This window comes from Cricetulus griseus, chromosome 2, assembly GCF_003668045.3.
Source record: "Cricetulus griseus strain 17A/GY chromosome 2, alternate assembly CriGri-PICRH-1.0, whole genome shotgun sequence".
NCBI lineage: Eukaryota > Metazoa > Chordata > Mammalia > Rodentia > Cricetidae > Cricetulus > Cricetulus griseus.
In genome coordinates, this window is record NC_048595.1 from 278,818,048 (window position 1) to 278,834,101 (window position 16,054).

The following is a 16,054-nucleotide window of genomic DNA, read 5'->3' on the forward strand; positions in this document are numbered from 1 at the left end:
GGCAAGAGCAAGTTAGCAGTGAGTAACACAAAGTTAGAATTTCTGTTTTCTTCCTCATCTCTATTGCAAAAAAAAAGTTTATATGTATATATTCCTATTGTACTTTTTATTTTCTCCTTCCTTTCCTCCTTCTTTCCCTCTGTTCCCCTCTCCTTCCCCTCCCTCCCTCCCTCCCTCCCTCCCTCCCTCCTCCTCCCTCCTCCCTCCCTCTTTCTTTTCTTTCTTTCTTTCTTTCTTTCTTTCTTTCTTTCTTTCTTTCTTTCTTTCTTTCTCATTATAGCTCCCACAGTGTGACAATCAGAATTTAGAGGGCCTTTTTCTCATTGCTTCATTTTCTGTGACTGCTCTTCTAAAGGGTGGCATGGTAACAAGCCAGACCTGTGACCTTGAACTTAACCGTGTAACTACAAAGAGAACATCTGCCAGGGTGTTTAATTTCTTTTTGAGCTCCAAGGTTTTGAAGCTAGAAAACAAGACTTTTGGTGATGTGAAAACTCACACAGCCAAATGCTTTGTGGACAAAGGAGATTTCTTTTTTCCAAATGAAAATGCAAAATCACAAAATGTTACTATTAAATAGAGAACTGATGAAAAGCAATTATTGGCATGCAGTATGTCTTAAGGAGGATGGGGGCCATCAGCCAGTGTCCCTCATTTTGCTGTGTAATTGAGCTTTCTAGCTCATCTGAGCAGTCCTGTGACCCTTGAGTTATTAGTGATTGCAATCATAGTCGCCTAATCAGACATCTTAAAGGGAATAGTCTTGAAAGTCTGCCCCATGCGCAGGGCTTGCCAGCCAGCCGGGCAAATTCTCTCATGCATGATTGCTATGAGTTAGTGTTTCCAGTTCGTTACTACTTCTCTAATCAAATTAAATCAAATATGGAAGTTGAAATAGAGGAGTCAGTAATACCGTCCCTGGAAAGTGTCAGCCATTCTTAAATTACTACCCCTTTATATGAAGCTTGAATTTTCGCAGAAGGCAACCAGTAGAATTCTGTTAAGGTGACTTCTGGATCCTTACATAGTTCCAAGTGATGAGACTGGGGTATTGTATGTAACTTGCTATGAGAAATGAATATGATATTATTTCAGATTTATTTCTGGTAGGATAGGTCTTGTTTTTCCCAATATCATAATATTTTTTGCAAAGGTATTTGTTTGGGGAATCCTGCTAAGAGAGCTCCAGCTCTGACTTAAAAAGCAAAATCTTTCCCTGCCCTTCTGCTTGCAATCAGCCTTCCTCCAAGAATCAGCAAAGTCATTTATATGGATATGCACCTGTTGTTGGAAGCAGTGTTTTAAATCAGATATACAGATGAAATTTAGGGTACAAATGAATTATTCACTTTCAATGAAACCCAGAGCTGGCTGTAATTTGTAATTTAGCAGGATGGTTTTCTTGAAACCCACCAAACTTGTTAACTCTTTCATTTATGAAGGTGAGCTGTAGCGCTCCTGGGTGCTTGTGTGCATTTCTTTAGATGTTAGCTGGTTACATCTTGTTAGTGGATAGATCTAAGAGGCTATGTCTACTCTAATGTTTCTAGGTTTTGTTTCCTTTATAGTCAGAGCCTATTCGGAAATGAAAATATTTTGTGTTTAAAGACTTTAGCAAATTTGTACTTCTCTTGGATTAAGTGCATTACAACAAAGACGTTACTTTATTATACCATAGATCTTAAAGGGATATCAATGATTAAACAACCAAGGACTCTCTCTCTCTCTCTCTCTCTCTCTCTCTCTCTCTCTCTCTCTCTCTCTCTCTCTCTCTCTCTGTGTGTGTGTGTGTGTGTGTGTGTAGTATACATGTGTGAGTGAGTTTGCACATGGACAGGTGTGTGGAGGTCAGAGGCCTGCATCAGCTGTGTCCTCTGTTGCTCAGTCTCCTATCCTTTTGAGTCAGGGTCTGTCAATAAACCTGGAGACAGACATTTGGACTAGACTGACTAGCCCACAGCACATTGGGATCTTCCTGCCTCTCTCCCTTACATCTGCTCTAGGGGTATAAGTATGCACCTCCACACCCGTCTATCTTGTGGGTGCTGGAGATGTCAGTGCAGGTCCCCATGCTGACACAGCAAGCGCTTTCCTCACTGGGACATCTCCCTAGTAGTACTTTACTTGGGTTATGTATATGTGTAATTCTTAAGTCATCAGTATTAGTTTTTGTGTTACTTTTGCCTAGGACCATGGGTTTTGTGTAGCTCCTGTGCAGAGTGTATGCATTTGCTATGCTGTGGGGATGGGGGAGTACAGTGCTGAAATAACTGGCCTGAGACCTCCATCCTCACGTCACCTTGGCCTTTTGCACATCAGTGGTCAGAATGATTTTTCAGTCACTCCAGCCAGGACTTGAATCCAAGAACAGTCTCTGGGGAGGCAAGTCAAAGGCTAATTTCACTTAGCCAGCCAGGTCTCCAGGTAGGACTCCAGTAACTACTGCAATGATTGCATGTTCTCCTTTATCCAGGCTTTGCTGGAGTTCATGTTATGTCACCACTCCCAGTAATGAGTCATGTTTTTCTAGGATTTAAAATTATGGAAATTCTTCAGGCAGAAAATAGGCACAAGTAGTTATGAAAAAGCTTTGTGAGAATCAGTTCTCAGGTGAGCTGTTAAGGTTTTGCACACATAGAACACCTCCCCTGGAGAGAGAGAGAGAGAGAGAGAGAGAGAGAGAGAGAGAGAGAGAGAGAGAGAGAGAGAGAGAGAGAGAGAGTTGGGGGGAGTTGTTCCCTTGGACAATGTTAGTTGAATGAATTAAGTTAGTCTCTAGTCCCTTGACATTTGAACTTATTTGTGCACTGTTTTCACCATCTAAAATGGAAAGGGTCCAAAATCAGTAAAGTTATGCATTTTAACCATAGAGTGTGGCTAAAATGGTGCTGTTTCCCTTCTGAGATAAGCACAGGGACAGCCAAAACCCAGAACCCCCTAAGACTTTAGTCACACTTTCATCATGTCAGTGTGTTCATTAACATATCCCATTTCTTTGCAAAAATTATTGTGAAGATTTTGTTTTCAAAGAAATGATTGCTGAAGAAGGAATCACATAGTAAGGAATAAGTTTCAGATTCCAGTAAAACTGATTTTTTCCACTCTTTAGTTTTCAAATGACTGTCAGTGTTTTTGCAAGAATGGGTCATGGCCCCTTTACAGAGTGAATAGCCCTTCCACAGGGGTTACATATCAGATATCCTACATATAAAATGTTTACATCACGATTCATAACAGTAGAAAAATTAGAAGTAGAAGTAGCAATGAAAAATAGTTGTATAGTTATGGGTCACCACAGCATGAAGAACTGTATTAAGGAGTCACATTACTAGGAAGGTTGAGAACCACTGTCTTACATTGATGAAGGCAATCAGGCAACAGCAATGATGGGTTTTTGCTTCTCTTTGTGAAAGTAACAACTTTGTGAGTCTCTACATTGGATATTAAGATGTAGAAGACAAATACAACTATCTTAATAATTAAAGCTAGCCATCCCATTATAGACAATCTGTAACTGGTTTTAAATAGATGAAAAATGAACATGAACTAGCATTATTCTAAGACAATGTACATAGGTAGACACACCTAATCTGGGTTTTAGCAAGGTATTAACTCTTAATTCCATCATGGCTTGGTATTGGCTGACAAAATGATATATGTGCCTAATATGTCCATACCAAATCACATGATTAAAAATAGCACAATTGAAAGAGCAACAATTATATGAAAAGCATTTATTGATGGAGAGGTAGGATTAAAAAAAAAAAAAGCTGATTAAGTGTTTCTGAACCAAAAGCCTATTGTTTTCTCAGGGATTCCACTCTTCTTTTACTGGTTTCAATTACTCCCAGGTTGACAAATTGTGATCAATACTCTGTTATTGGTCTGATAATTAAGAGATGATGGCCTGTCTGAATGAATAGTAAATGCTTGGTGCTAATTAACGCTTGTTTTGATTACTTGATATTTAGTTGTCAAAGACAGCTGTTGGAATGGCACAGGATGTGAGAAGGGGGTCTTTTGTTGTTGTCGTCCTAGCTTTTGATTGATATCAAAAATAACTTCTCCCTGCCCCCCATGACGTGATGCCTGAAATCTATTAGTGTTCACTGTCCTCTGACTTCAGATGTTGAGAGCTCAGCTAGGATCCTTGAATGTGTCTAATGTCTAGAGGAGGTGGTGGCTGTGCAATCTAAGTGGAGATGTCAAAGTTTCTAGAAAACTCAGTGCTCAATGTGACCCAGGGGAGCATCATTGGTTCAATTAAAATATATAGAACACATAAAACTTTAAAACTATCAGATATACAATCTATTTTAACATTAGGGGAACAATATTGTTCTCCATTCCAGGGGAGCTTCTTTGGATTTTATGTTCAAGATGTTCAAGGTATGTGAACATCTGTCTATAGGGTGGTCCAGTGGGTCGCCTCCATAGACCTGATGCATTTCCTAGAAAGACCAGGTAACAGATTCTTTCCTTTAACTGGAAACCCCCCATTCTGTTTGCCTATGTTCTTGTGTGTTTTACTGTGCAGTAACTGGATTTAGCTAGGGCTGGCTCTGCATCTTGATTTTAAAGTCTTCTCCCTTTCAGTACAATCATGGGCCTTGTCTTAGGTTTTCTATTGCTGTAAAGAAACACCATGACTCTTATAAAGGAAAACATTTAATTGGGGCTGGCTTACAGTTTCAGAGGTTTAGTCCAATATCATGACAAGAAGTGTGGCAGACATGGAGCTGGAGAAGGATCTGAGAGTTCTACATCTTGATCCACAGACAACAGTAAATGAACTGTGACACTGGGTGTAGATTGAGCATAGGAGACCATTTGGCAGATGGTATCAACACTATCATTCCCTTGAACTTGGTCTGAGTATCTGAAATATCATTAGTGTGTGTGGGGGGGGGGGTCTTGTTTCCATGGTGATAGAATCTACAGTTTGCATTCATTGAACAGCTACTGAGTTCAGAGAAACTTGTAGACACAGGACCTGGAATGGTGGGCTCAGCCACAGAGAGACTGATTTTAACATACATGGGTCATTTCTTAGCACCCAATAGCTTGCAAGGCTCTTTCAGACAGAAAACTGAAATTTTCTTACTCTGACCAAAGCAACCCAGAGAATATTGTATTTAGAAACCTAATTTTTAGGCATGTGTCTTAGTATTTAGGTTTAAAACAAGTTTTTCCCCCTCATATCTCATTTTTCTTAACTCATATGTCCTCACTGAATATGTGAATTTTAAACTGCAACCTGCCCTTCAATTCAATGTCTTTATAATGCTAATGGATTTAAATGTAGATAGATTTAAAAGTCTTTCCATTTACTAATTTTAAAATATATGTCAGACCTTTATGAATTTTGACTTATTCTATACAAATACTTGAATTTTTAAGAAAAGACAAATGTTTCAATAAATATAAAAAATGAAGTTAGTTTCTCAGAGGATTAGCCTTGGAATATATCTATTACAGGTACTATATTCTGCTAGAATGTTATGTGTTGCATATGTATTGTCATGCTTAGCACACATGCTATCTTAATAAATAACATACGTTTCAAAGTCATCATTTTGTACATGGCAGCACATTCTCCCTATTCGTAAAGGGCTGGTCTTTGCTTTCACTGTGATTTTTCAGTATGACTTTAGTGGCAACACTTAATTAAAGTTCATCTTCTCTTTTTACGCTCCAGGTATTGTTATGTGGCTCCCTTCAAGAAGTAATCTGCACACTGTTTATTGGAGCTGTGAATTTAATCATCTCCATCCCATGCTGTAGCATGGTGACTAGGAGAAGATGTATTGACACGTCTCTGGAATACTTTGTTTCATCTTGTGTTATTTTGCTGGAATGCTGAAGGTGATGTTTGTATTACAGCCATCTGAAAAAAAAAAAAAGACCAAAACAAACAAACAAAAAACCCAGTTCCTTCTTTTAGGACAATGATAAATTTAGGTTGCCTGTTTTGGTGAATGTCTATAGAGCCAGCATTTTAAAATAAAAGCAGTTCTAGAGAGGAGGCTTAAATGACCACAAGGTATAGTGTGGTGGTGGAAACAAAGGTGGTCTGGAGCTAAAGGAGAATTCTATGTGTCTCTTAGCTGGAATAGAGTGTTCACAAACAGAATTCTCCCACCCAGCCCTTCCCACACTGTAGGATGCATGTACAGATTCCATATGGTACACATATTACCCAGATACTTCCTTACAAATATAGACTCTTCTTTCATGAGAGTGATAGAGTTAATTGTCAACTTGACAGAATCTAGAACCACCTGTGAGATAGGACTCTGGGCATGCCTGTGGTAATATTGATTATGTTAATTGATATAATAACATCTTTCTTTAAACAAAAACATTTTATTAGCCTTTATTGTTTCGGGAGTTGGGAAAATCACAGAACATGTCTGGAGGTCAGTAGATAACTTATAGGAGTCAGTTCCCTCCTTCCACATGTGACTCCCAGGGATTAAACTCAGGTCATCACATCTGGTTTCAAGTTCCTTTACCTGCTGAGCCATTTTACCTGATTGGGAAGACACATCTGAACACAGATGGTACCATTCCCTGTGCAAGAGATCCTAGACTATATGAAATGGAGAGAGGAATGGGGAGCAGTATACATTTGTTTCTTGACCGTGGCTATGACGTGATCAGCTACCTCACACTCCTGCAGCCTTGGCTTCCCTCAAATAATAGACTCTACCTAGAACAGTGAGCTAAACAAACAAACAAGCAAACAAAAAAAAAAACTTTCTTTCTGAAGTTGCTTTTGTCAGAGTGTGTTATCATAACAACAGAAGAAGCTAAGAAAATAAACAACCACGATAACTGATATTTCTAACCTAGAAGAGGTAAACTATGGGAATAGGAATTGTATAGGTAGAATTTGTACAAGTGAAGGAGAATAGATATAAAACCCTTTGAGATTTTACTGTGAGCTTTCACATCTTACATACAGTAAGTGGGGTTGCTGTTACAAACATTTCTCTATGGCAGAAAATGGAACAATTCACACAAGAGTCTGAAGCCAAAGTCTACAGTAAAGCATGACAGACTGGTACTAAAGGCATCCCAATGGCTGGTGGCCCAGACTTGGTAGAAATTCTAATCTCTAAAGAAAGCCATTGGTCTAGATGTTTACACAGGAACCAACTTGATTTTTTAAGTTTCTGGGGCATCGTTAGAAACCTTTTCTTCTGCACACCATGATTAAGCACATCACACACCCCACCCACAGCTGGGCTGCAGCCTGTGGTGACAGGCAAGGTGAGCCTCAGGAGAATGACAAACTCAGCTTGTGTCTCATGAGAAAGGAGTATAGAGGAAGCTGGAATCTGCAGTTGGTTCTTTGGGAGGCCCCCTGATTATTGAAAAGCCCTGGCTGTTCAGATTAGTCATGGAGTAAAGCCATTATGGTTCTCTTCATCCATAGGGTGGTGGAGTTTCTAGTCTGTTTTTCTTGTCCCTTGTGCTACCATTCAGATCTTACATGTCCTCCCAAAGTCCATATGGTAAAGGCTTAATCTAGATTCTTGGGAGGTTGGGACAAGCAACTAACAGAAGCTAGTGGGAGATGCTGAGTTTTAAAACTGGTTGGTAAGTTTTTAAAATGAGAGATTTGCTTCTTCAGTTCCATGCTCACCATGGAATAGAGTCTCTGGTGTTAGGTTCTGTTTTAAGAGAGAAGGCTGATCATGAGTTACCTATATGGTAGGATATATTATCTTAGTCAATTTGGAATTGTTGTAACATATCTGGTGCTGGATAGTTTATCAATAAAATGGGTCTATTTAGTTCACAGTGTTGGAAGTCCAGGAGCTCAACACTGGGCTTCATGGTAAATGGCATTATATAGCAAGAATGAATGAATATATATATATGAATGAGCTTGTTAGAGGAGTGGGGGCAGCAGTAGCCCAAGGAAGACCCAGCCTCCCTATGTTATGATAACATTCTCCGATAGTAACAAATTCAACTTGTAAGAACAACATTAACCTTTTCCAAGAGAGGGATCCCCATGCCTTAATTCTTTCCCTTAAAATCTACCTTCCTTCAGTATCACCACTTTGGGGCTGAAACCTCAATGTGAGTTTTGGGGGGTGCTACAAACCACACTGGGACCATGGGCCATAGGGAGGTTACATTTTGTAGATGGCAAGATATAGACAACTTGCTTTCAAGCCAGGAGATTATTAGTATTCAGGCATCTGTACTGGCCTGCCCTTAGGGTTCTGACAGGATACGCCCTGCCTACCTCCCATTCCCTCTCTTTCTTTCTTTCTCTCCCTCTCTCTCTCCTCTTTCCTCTTTTCTCTCTCCTGCTGCTCCTGTCACTGAGGCTGTTCTCTCCCCCTCCCCTTTCCCCCTTTTTATGACCCTTCCCCTAATAAAAATCCCCTCTGCTTGAACCCTGTAGCATGGCATTTTTCTCTTGAGCACTGCTTTTCTTAAATTACAACACAGATTGCTAGTAGAAATATTTTTATTCACTGGGAGTTGGCTAACTGCACAAAATCCCCAAAGCTGGTGAGATAACGTTGACTCCTTGGATCATCCACTCCCTCTCAGAAGATTTTCATCCTTTGCTTCTTAGGCATTGTGTTTGTCAGATTCCCACAACTATGACAACATATCTAAGTTAATCATCTTTTAAGGTAGAGATTTATTTTGGCTCAGTTTCAGAGATATCAGTCCATAGTTGTTTGCTATTGTTTTAATCCCATGGCTGGTGCAACAGGACATCATGGTGGGAGCACATGGTGGAGAGGCCTGCTTACTTCATGGTAGCTTTAGGGAGACAAAGATAGAGACAGAGACACACAGAGAGACAGAAATACACAGACAGAGAGGCAGAGACAGAGAGAAACAGACAGAGACAGACCAAGATCCTAACATCCCATTCAAGGCATGCCTCCAATGACCTACCTTCCTTCCATGAGGCTCTCTCCCTTCTAAAGGTTCTCCTGCGTATCAATAGCCACTACAGGATGATAACCAACCCTTACACACACAGATCTTTAGGGGACATTTCTGACTCTAACTATTGCAGGGGTCATTGATAAATTTAAAAAGTCTCTCACTAGACATGTTTTCAATGTTCTCTTGTGTTTTCTATTTGTACTCAGAGATCTGAGAGCTTTACAAAATAGAATATTTTCTTCAACATGAAACATACTGTTGTCCATGTTAATATATCTGAACTATCAAATCTACCTACTTTCAAAGTACATTGGGAGAACATTAGTAGAAAAAGCAAATTGAAAGGGACTATTTCTGTCTTCAGGAACACTCCTGTGTTAATTGACAGGAGTCCCATTTGCTGTACCCAAGGGTTGCAATGGCATAGGAGTGGCCCAGGAGTGTCTGATCCTGGTTCTCCAGGAGAGGAATTATTAAGAACTTTGGCCATGGGTGTGGTCTGGCCAGAGGGAGTGTTTTCTTTGATCCAGGACTCTTGGGGGAAGGGGGTTCCTGTAGCTTTCCTTTCTCATTCTGTGTTCTTTTGTAGATTCAGAGCTCATCATCCTAGCATTTCTTTGAGGAGACTGAAAGTTTTATATTCAAAATAAGATCCTGACTGTTCCCTCTGTGGGTGAACATATTCTGTAAGAAACAAATAAAAGGCTTCCCAATTACCATTCTGCAGCTTACATTCAAATTATAGTCTGAAAACACTACTGAAACATGTAACACTTAAGGAAAGAATCTAGTTAATGACTATGGCCTTTATTTTCTAGATTTCCTTTTAAAAAAATACTGTGCTTTTTAATAGGCAACAAATTTAGTATCAGCATCCTAATACAACTGTTTAAGGAGGTAGAAATGCTAATTACCTTGTTCCGATAATTACATATTATATACACATATCAAATTATTATATACTATCCCATAAATAGGCACAATTATGTCAATAAATATTTCTTGGGTAAATACAATAACAGAATTATAATAGCATTATGAAGGAGCTGTAGGTTGGTTTTGTTTGGCTTGAGTGGTCTTTTGACATCCATCTCTGAGTTTGTTCACTGGTGTGTGTGTGTGTGTGTGTGTGTGTGTGTGTGTGTGTGTGTTTGTGTTTGTGTTTATATGCACTTCCTTCAACTTGAACACATAGAAGCTGCCGGCTGTAGACCTCTGAATCACTTTAGGTGCCATTAACCTTTAAGTGCCAAATTGTGGGGTCTATATAATAGCACTTTTCATGTTACCTGTGTGCTGTGTGCTTGCTGGAAACTATCCTAGGGTTCTTCATGTATGAGGTGCCTATTGTGCAGTTTCTATGATTTAAAAAAATGACTATTAGATAGCAAATTTCTTACCAGGGGGTTGGAAAAAGCAAAGGCAGGACTTAACCCTAATAATAGCCCCAGGGAACATCATGGGAGAGAGTAGGGAAAGAATATAAGAATCAGAAGATCAGGACATTTGCTATGAGATAGTATCTACTCCATATGGGGAAGCCACACCCATGGACACTGAACTGTATGACTACCTAAAAAAAGACCTGAACAATCACAATATCAACTGACATGCCAATGTAGATGGGGTGGGAATCTCATGGAGCATGACCCCTAGATGAAAAGCTACAATTACCAACAACTAGTAAAAGAGTAAGAATTAGTCTTCTGTAGGCATGAACTCCCTACTGATACCAACTAGTCAGCCCTAAAATCACATACATACAAGGAACATGAAATGTGTCAGCAGGTTACAGTTATATATTTATCTGTTTACACACACACACACACACACACACACACACACACACACACACGCACACACACAGGTAACAAAGAATAAAAGACAGTGAATTTTAGAGAGAATTGGGGGAGCATGGGATGGGTTACTGGGAGAAAAGGAGTGATGTAACAACTAATTTAAATAAAAATTTCTTACTGGAAAAACCTTTCATTTCTTAAGCTATATTGGCCTTTAACTTTTCTTGCTGCAGAGTCTGTTGATCTGAGAGAACACTCATATGGGCTCTGAAGACAGCTTCTTGTCCCTGCTTTCTAGGGTGTGGATGAAGGGAGACTTTATCCAGTAGAAATTGACAGGACAGTTGTTTCTGCAATGTGACAGAGTAGGACAGTCACCTCTGGAATTCAACAGGAGCTTCCAAAGGATCCAGATAATGAGCCTTGTCCCTGAACACCTCCATGGGGTCTTTTTAAATGACAGATATTCAGCTAAGAGTATTTCTCTGTTTAAAACAAGAAACTACAAACCAAATTTGGTTCATTTGATGTGTTTTGAGTACAGGATGCCATGGTATTGATATTTGTACATCTGGGAATGTAATTTGAATAAATCCTACAATGTGAAAATACAAGGTCACTGCTCTCTAAATTTAATATAAAACTAAATTTGAAGGGAATTGTAGAGAGTCCAACATATTCTATTATTTTGGCAATCCATCAATTTACAAATGTAGTCTGAGCACACACTCCAATTTGTTAGAGATAATTGTTCCGGGAATGCTAACACTCAGGCTCAGTAAGATCAATAGTCAGTTTACACCTGAATTAGGGGTTATAGTTTAACTTTAATCTTGTCTTTTTAACTCACTCCTCATCTCTTCACAACTTTAGGTGACGTTTATTAAATACATTAAGTCAAAAACTTATTTTCTAAGGTTCAATCATTTTATGACAAGCAAATCCATATGATCATAACTGATATTGATTGCTTTTTTATCTCAACTATTTTGATAGTGTTTTATGCATTTTAATAAGATGATGGTTGCTTTCCTTTTAAGAAACCCATCCTTCAATTAATTCATATTGGGAATTTTATTTATAATTCAGAGTTCCAACTTAGTAAATATTTGATTATTTGTAATATCAATATCTAATTATTAGAGTACAATTGCCTCTAAGATATGGTATTTATCATGGTCTATGCCCTACATTAGTGGTTCTCAACCTATGGGGCAAGACCCCTCAGGGGTTAAATGACCCTTTCATGGGTGTTACATTATCAAATATCCTGTATATTTATTTATAACACTATCAATTCATAACAGTAGCAAAATTACAGTTATGAAGTAGCATCAAAAATAATTTTATGGATGTCATCACATGGGAACTGTATTAAAGGGCCTCAGCATTAGGAAGGTTGAAACCACTGTCCTACATTCATAACTGGTAGGGCTTATTACAAGGCAGAAATTATTATTAGTTTTTTATGTGTATGGGTATTTTACCTGAATGTGTATCTATGTATCACATACATGTAACTGGTAACTGCAAAGACCAGACAAAAGCCTTAGAACCCCTGAAGTTGCAGATGATTGCGAGCCATAATGTGGGTTCTGGGAATAGAACCTGGGTTCTCTGGAAGTGCAGCCAGTACTCTTAACTGCTGAGCCATCTCTCCAGCCGCCTAAGGTGAATTTATTACAAGAGTTTTCCAAGTCCTTGTCATTCTTCATTGGATGGGTTCATGTTAATGTTTCTTAGGTACACTGCTCAGAGTCACAACTACCAAGTGAAATATACAGTCAATGCCCAGGTCCAGTACCTTTTCAATTAAGCAATACTAACCTTAAAATGCTTAGATTAATTCAAAACTGAATATTCTCCCAGCTTTCATTTTTTGGTAGAACTATCTACATATTTACAAGCTGTGATTCAAAGTGAATTACTGGACCTCTCTGTTTAGAGCTATAGACATCATATTTGTAAATTCAATAACAATCATTATTCTTATTGTTAGATGAAATAATATTTATAATGACTTTAAAGTAGTTCTTGACACACAGGAACTGTTAGAGTGAATCAGTATTTAAGAAAAGTAAACATATGTATTTCTAGAGTGAATTCTTTGCGCAAGGAGAGACTTGATTGTCATAAATTAGAACCCTTGAAATGGACAGAGGAAATCAGGTTACTTGTTGAAAACAAAGCTTTGTTTTTATATATATATAGAATTCTGTGAGAAGTCATGTCCAGTGAAAAAGTGACCTAGTTTCCTCAATAACAACAAAAAGAGGAAGGGACAAAAGGAAAAAAGAGAATGGATAGCCACAGAGCAAAAGCAGCCGAGACAGAGAAAGAGCACAGTATGAACATTTGTGGATTCCAACCTAAAATGCAAAGAAATAGTGGTTCAGCTGCTAAAACTGTAGATGTGATCATGACATTCTGGTTATGATTTGTCAAGAGTGCTTCCATTTTTAGATATATACAAACTAGTATTTAGATATGATATTACATATGAAATTATATTTAAAATAGCTCCAGTATATATGTGACTGTAGCTGCAAGAAATGATTGCTCATGATTGCTAAACATGAAAACAGTTCTGGGCAAATGAAGATTATTATGGTCATCTTTTTACCTTCATACATGTTTGAAATTTTTCATAATAAAAATGAGAAAGTCTTGGTGTAGAAGTTATTCTCATTATTAGAATGGATAGGAATGTCTGATATTCAGAGTAGATAATCTCATCGAATCTTTCTGGTAACTCTATGAAGTAGGTCTTAGTTTTATACCCACACAGGGTACTCTTGGGTCATTCTTCACAGTGTATTGTTCATTGAGTGTTCAGTGACTGGAAGTCATATGACCTTGGGAGAGGGCATGGAGAAGCATGCTGCTCTGTATCGTCATAGGGTGAATTGTGAGCAAGGAGTGCTTTCTGTTGCCTTCATCAGAACTTTGAATTTCAAATTAGTTTAAAAAATTGGTAGTGGTTCCACTTGATCCCTCAGTGAAAACATATCTTCAATTACTTCTTATATCCTTATACACTGTTTAGACCTCAGATTTCAGTGTTCAGGGAGAAGCGGTAGTGAGTAACAAGTAGGTAAAACCACCTGGGCTGCTTTGCTCTCCTGTGTGTATTAGACACACACACACACACACACACTCACACACCCACATACACTTACCCAAATACAACTATACACCCAGACACACAGACGTTCACATCCACAACACATACCCATATGCATACACCTCTCTCTCTCTCTCTCTTTTATACACACACACACACACACACACACACACACACACACACACACTTGTGATTCATAACTTTCCAGTTTACTTTTATAGACTTAGCCAAACTCATCACTAGTCTGGAAATACTGGAATAGTCATGGCTAAAGTAGAAGCCAAAGATAGGATCAAAATATGGTGGAGAGCATGAATCTGGTTGAATGGAACAGAAGGATATAAAAGGTATTTGAAGATATGTTTTCACTGTCACTTGGATCTTGTAGAAAGTGTGGCAGAAGATCTCAGAAGACTTCAGATGTTCAATGGTCATTAAATGTAAGGGTTAAAAACCAGGCCTCATCCTTAAGTTTCAAATTAACCTAGAACAAGTACAGGCACCTGTCACAGACCTTCTGGGGAGAAGGCAGGGATTTCTATGAGGCATCCTGGATCCACTAAGATAATGCTCTACAAAATTAGACTCATTAATTCTTGGTAGTATTTTCAGAGTAGGCAGTGATACCACAACACATATATCATCGGGATTTCAGAGGTTCACACCCCTCACATGCCCACAGCACACAGTTTATCCGTGTGGGCCATGAGTTTGTTGTCTCACCCAAAGACACTCCCTGGTGCTTTAGGCAACAGTGCTCACTCTGAGATTAGATGAAGTGGAGAAATTTTAATTTATGAAGTACAGCAATTCTAGGATGTTCAGTGAGAAGCCAAGGCTATTAGTGCGACATGTTAACAGTGTTTCATGACACTGAGTACTGGGAGAGGAGTTGTCCTAACTTTGGTTTACTCTTGGAAGTGTTACAGCAGGGAACACCATAGCAGGAGTGAAAACGTGCCTGAGCTCTGTATGAGACTGAACTTCATAAGATGGTGATCTAGCCCAGAAGTAGTGAAGGTATTCCTGAGAGACAGTCCATGCAAATAGAAGGAGGAGGTGCTATCCAAGGGATTATGGTGGAGACCAGGCTACTGGTTAATTAAATATTATAAATTAAATCATTTTTATTTTACCCAATTAAATATTAGTTATTCTTCTAAATCCTGATTGCTGTCTCCCTTGTGGTTATTTTTCCTACTATCATGATTTTTTAAATCCTGTTCTTGTCTATGAAAAACAACAAATAATAATGTAAACAGCAGTACCACAGTGTTGAAATACAGAGAAAGACATATACATATGTATCATATACATAAACACATATTTGTATATACATACATCCCTGTATGTATATAAGTCTGGATATAAGATTTGAAAATGGAATTCACACATGATAGGGGATAATCATTATTATGGGAGAATCATTATTCTTGGAGACCAGTTGATCCCCTTGTACTTGCATGATGAAGGCCAGATATACATTTACTGCTCAAAGGCACAGGTGGTTGGTATTTAGAAAAATTTTCTACCATTAAGTAGCTATTTGACCTGTGTCTTCATTTCCTCCCCTAAACACTGGCAATAGTAACAGAGACCCCTGTGGTCATGATGTTTGAATGACTTATATATAAACAAACAGAAAATTGCTTGGAAGGCAGATGTTAAGTGAGCAGTTTTGAAAGAATTATTACTCATGAGGTTTCTAGATCGATAGAGAGTGTTTCCTTGGCAGGGGAAATACCAGAGACAGACAAAAATCTTCCTTAACCTGTTTGCTGAGTTGGCAGGGTAGCCATATGCCATTTGGTACATGGGGAAGGGAAGGGAGAAGAAAAAGAGATGAAGGAAAAAGATGACAAGATGTGCTGTTTCATCTCTACCAGGTCATCCAGATATTGCAGCATCAATAGGCAATGATTCGCCAGCAAAAACAGAGCAGACAGCCATTGATTCATCATGGTAAATTGACATCGGCAGCATCCATCCAGGACAGAACCCGGGGGATGGTCCAGATAATCGGTAGTTTGATCTGGCCGAACACTTAAGTCAGTGCATGGCTGCTAAGCTACTTTCCATTTATTGACTGCTGTTGATTTAAAGGCTGAGGGTTTCCAGCTATCTACGCTGTATTTTAGTTAATGATAGTTAATGATATTTTTATGCTAATGATCTCAACTGGCTGACATCTTGAGAAGCATCT

At 38.7% G+C, this 16,054-nt stretch overlaps 1 protein-coding gene across 1 annotated transcript in view; it reads left to right on the top strand.

The window, feature by feature from the left end:
* Positions 1-8,210, top strand: part of LOC113834251 (sterile alpha motif domain-containing protein 5) — a 192,294-nt gene extending 184,084 nt beyond the window's left edge. The window contains exon 2 of the mRNA XM_035440393.1: positions 5,699-8,210. Coding sequence (XP_035296284.1) covers positions 5,699-5,863 — 165 coding nt within the window. The 3' untranslated portion in view covers positions 5,864-8,210. The remainder of the gene's footprint in view (positions 1-5,698) is intronic.
* Positions 8,211-16,054: the final 7,844 nt, after the last annotated feature.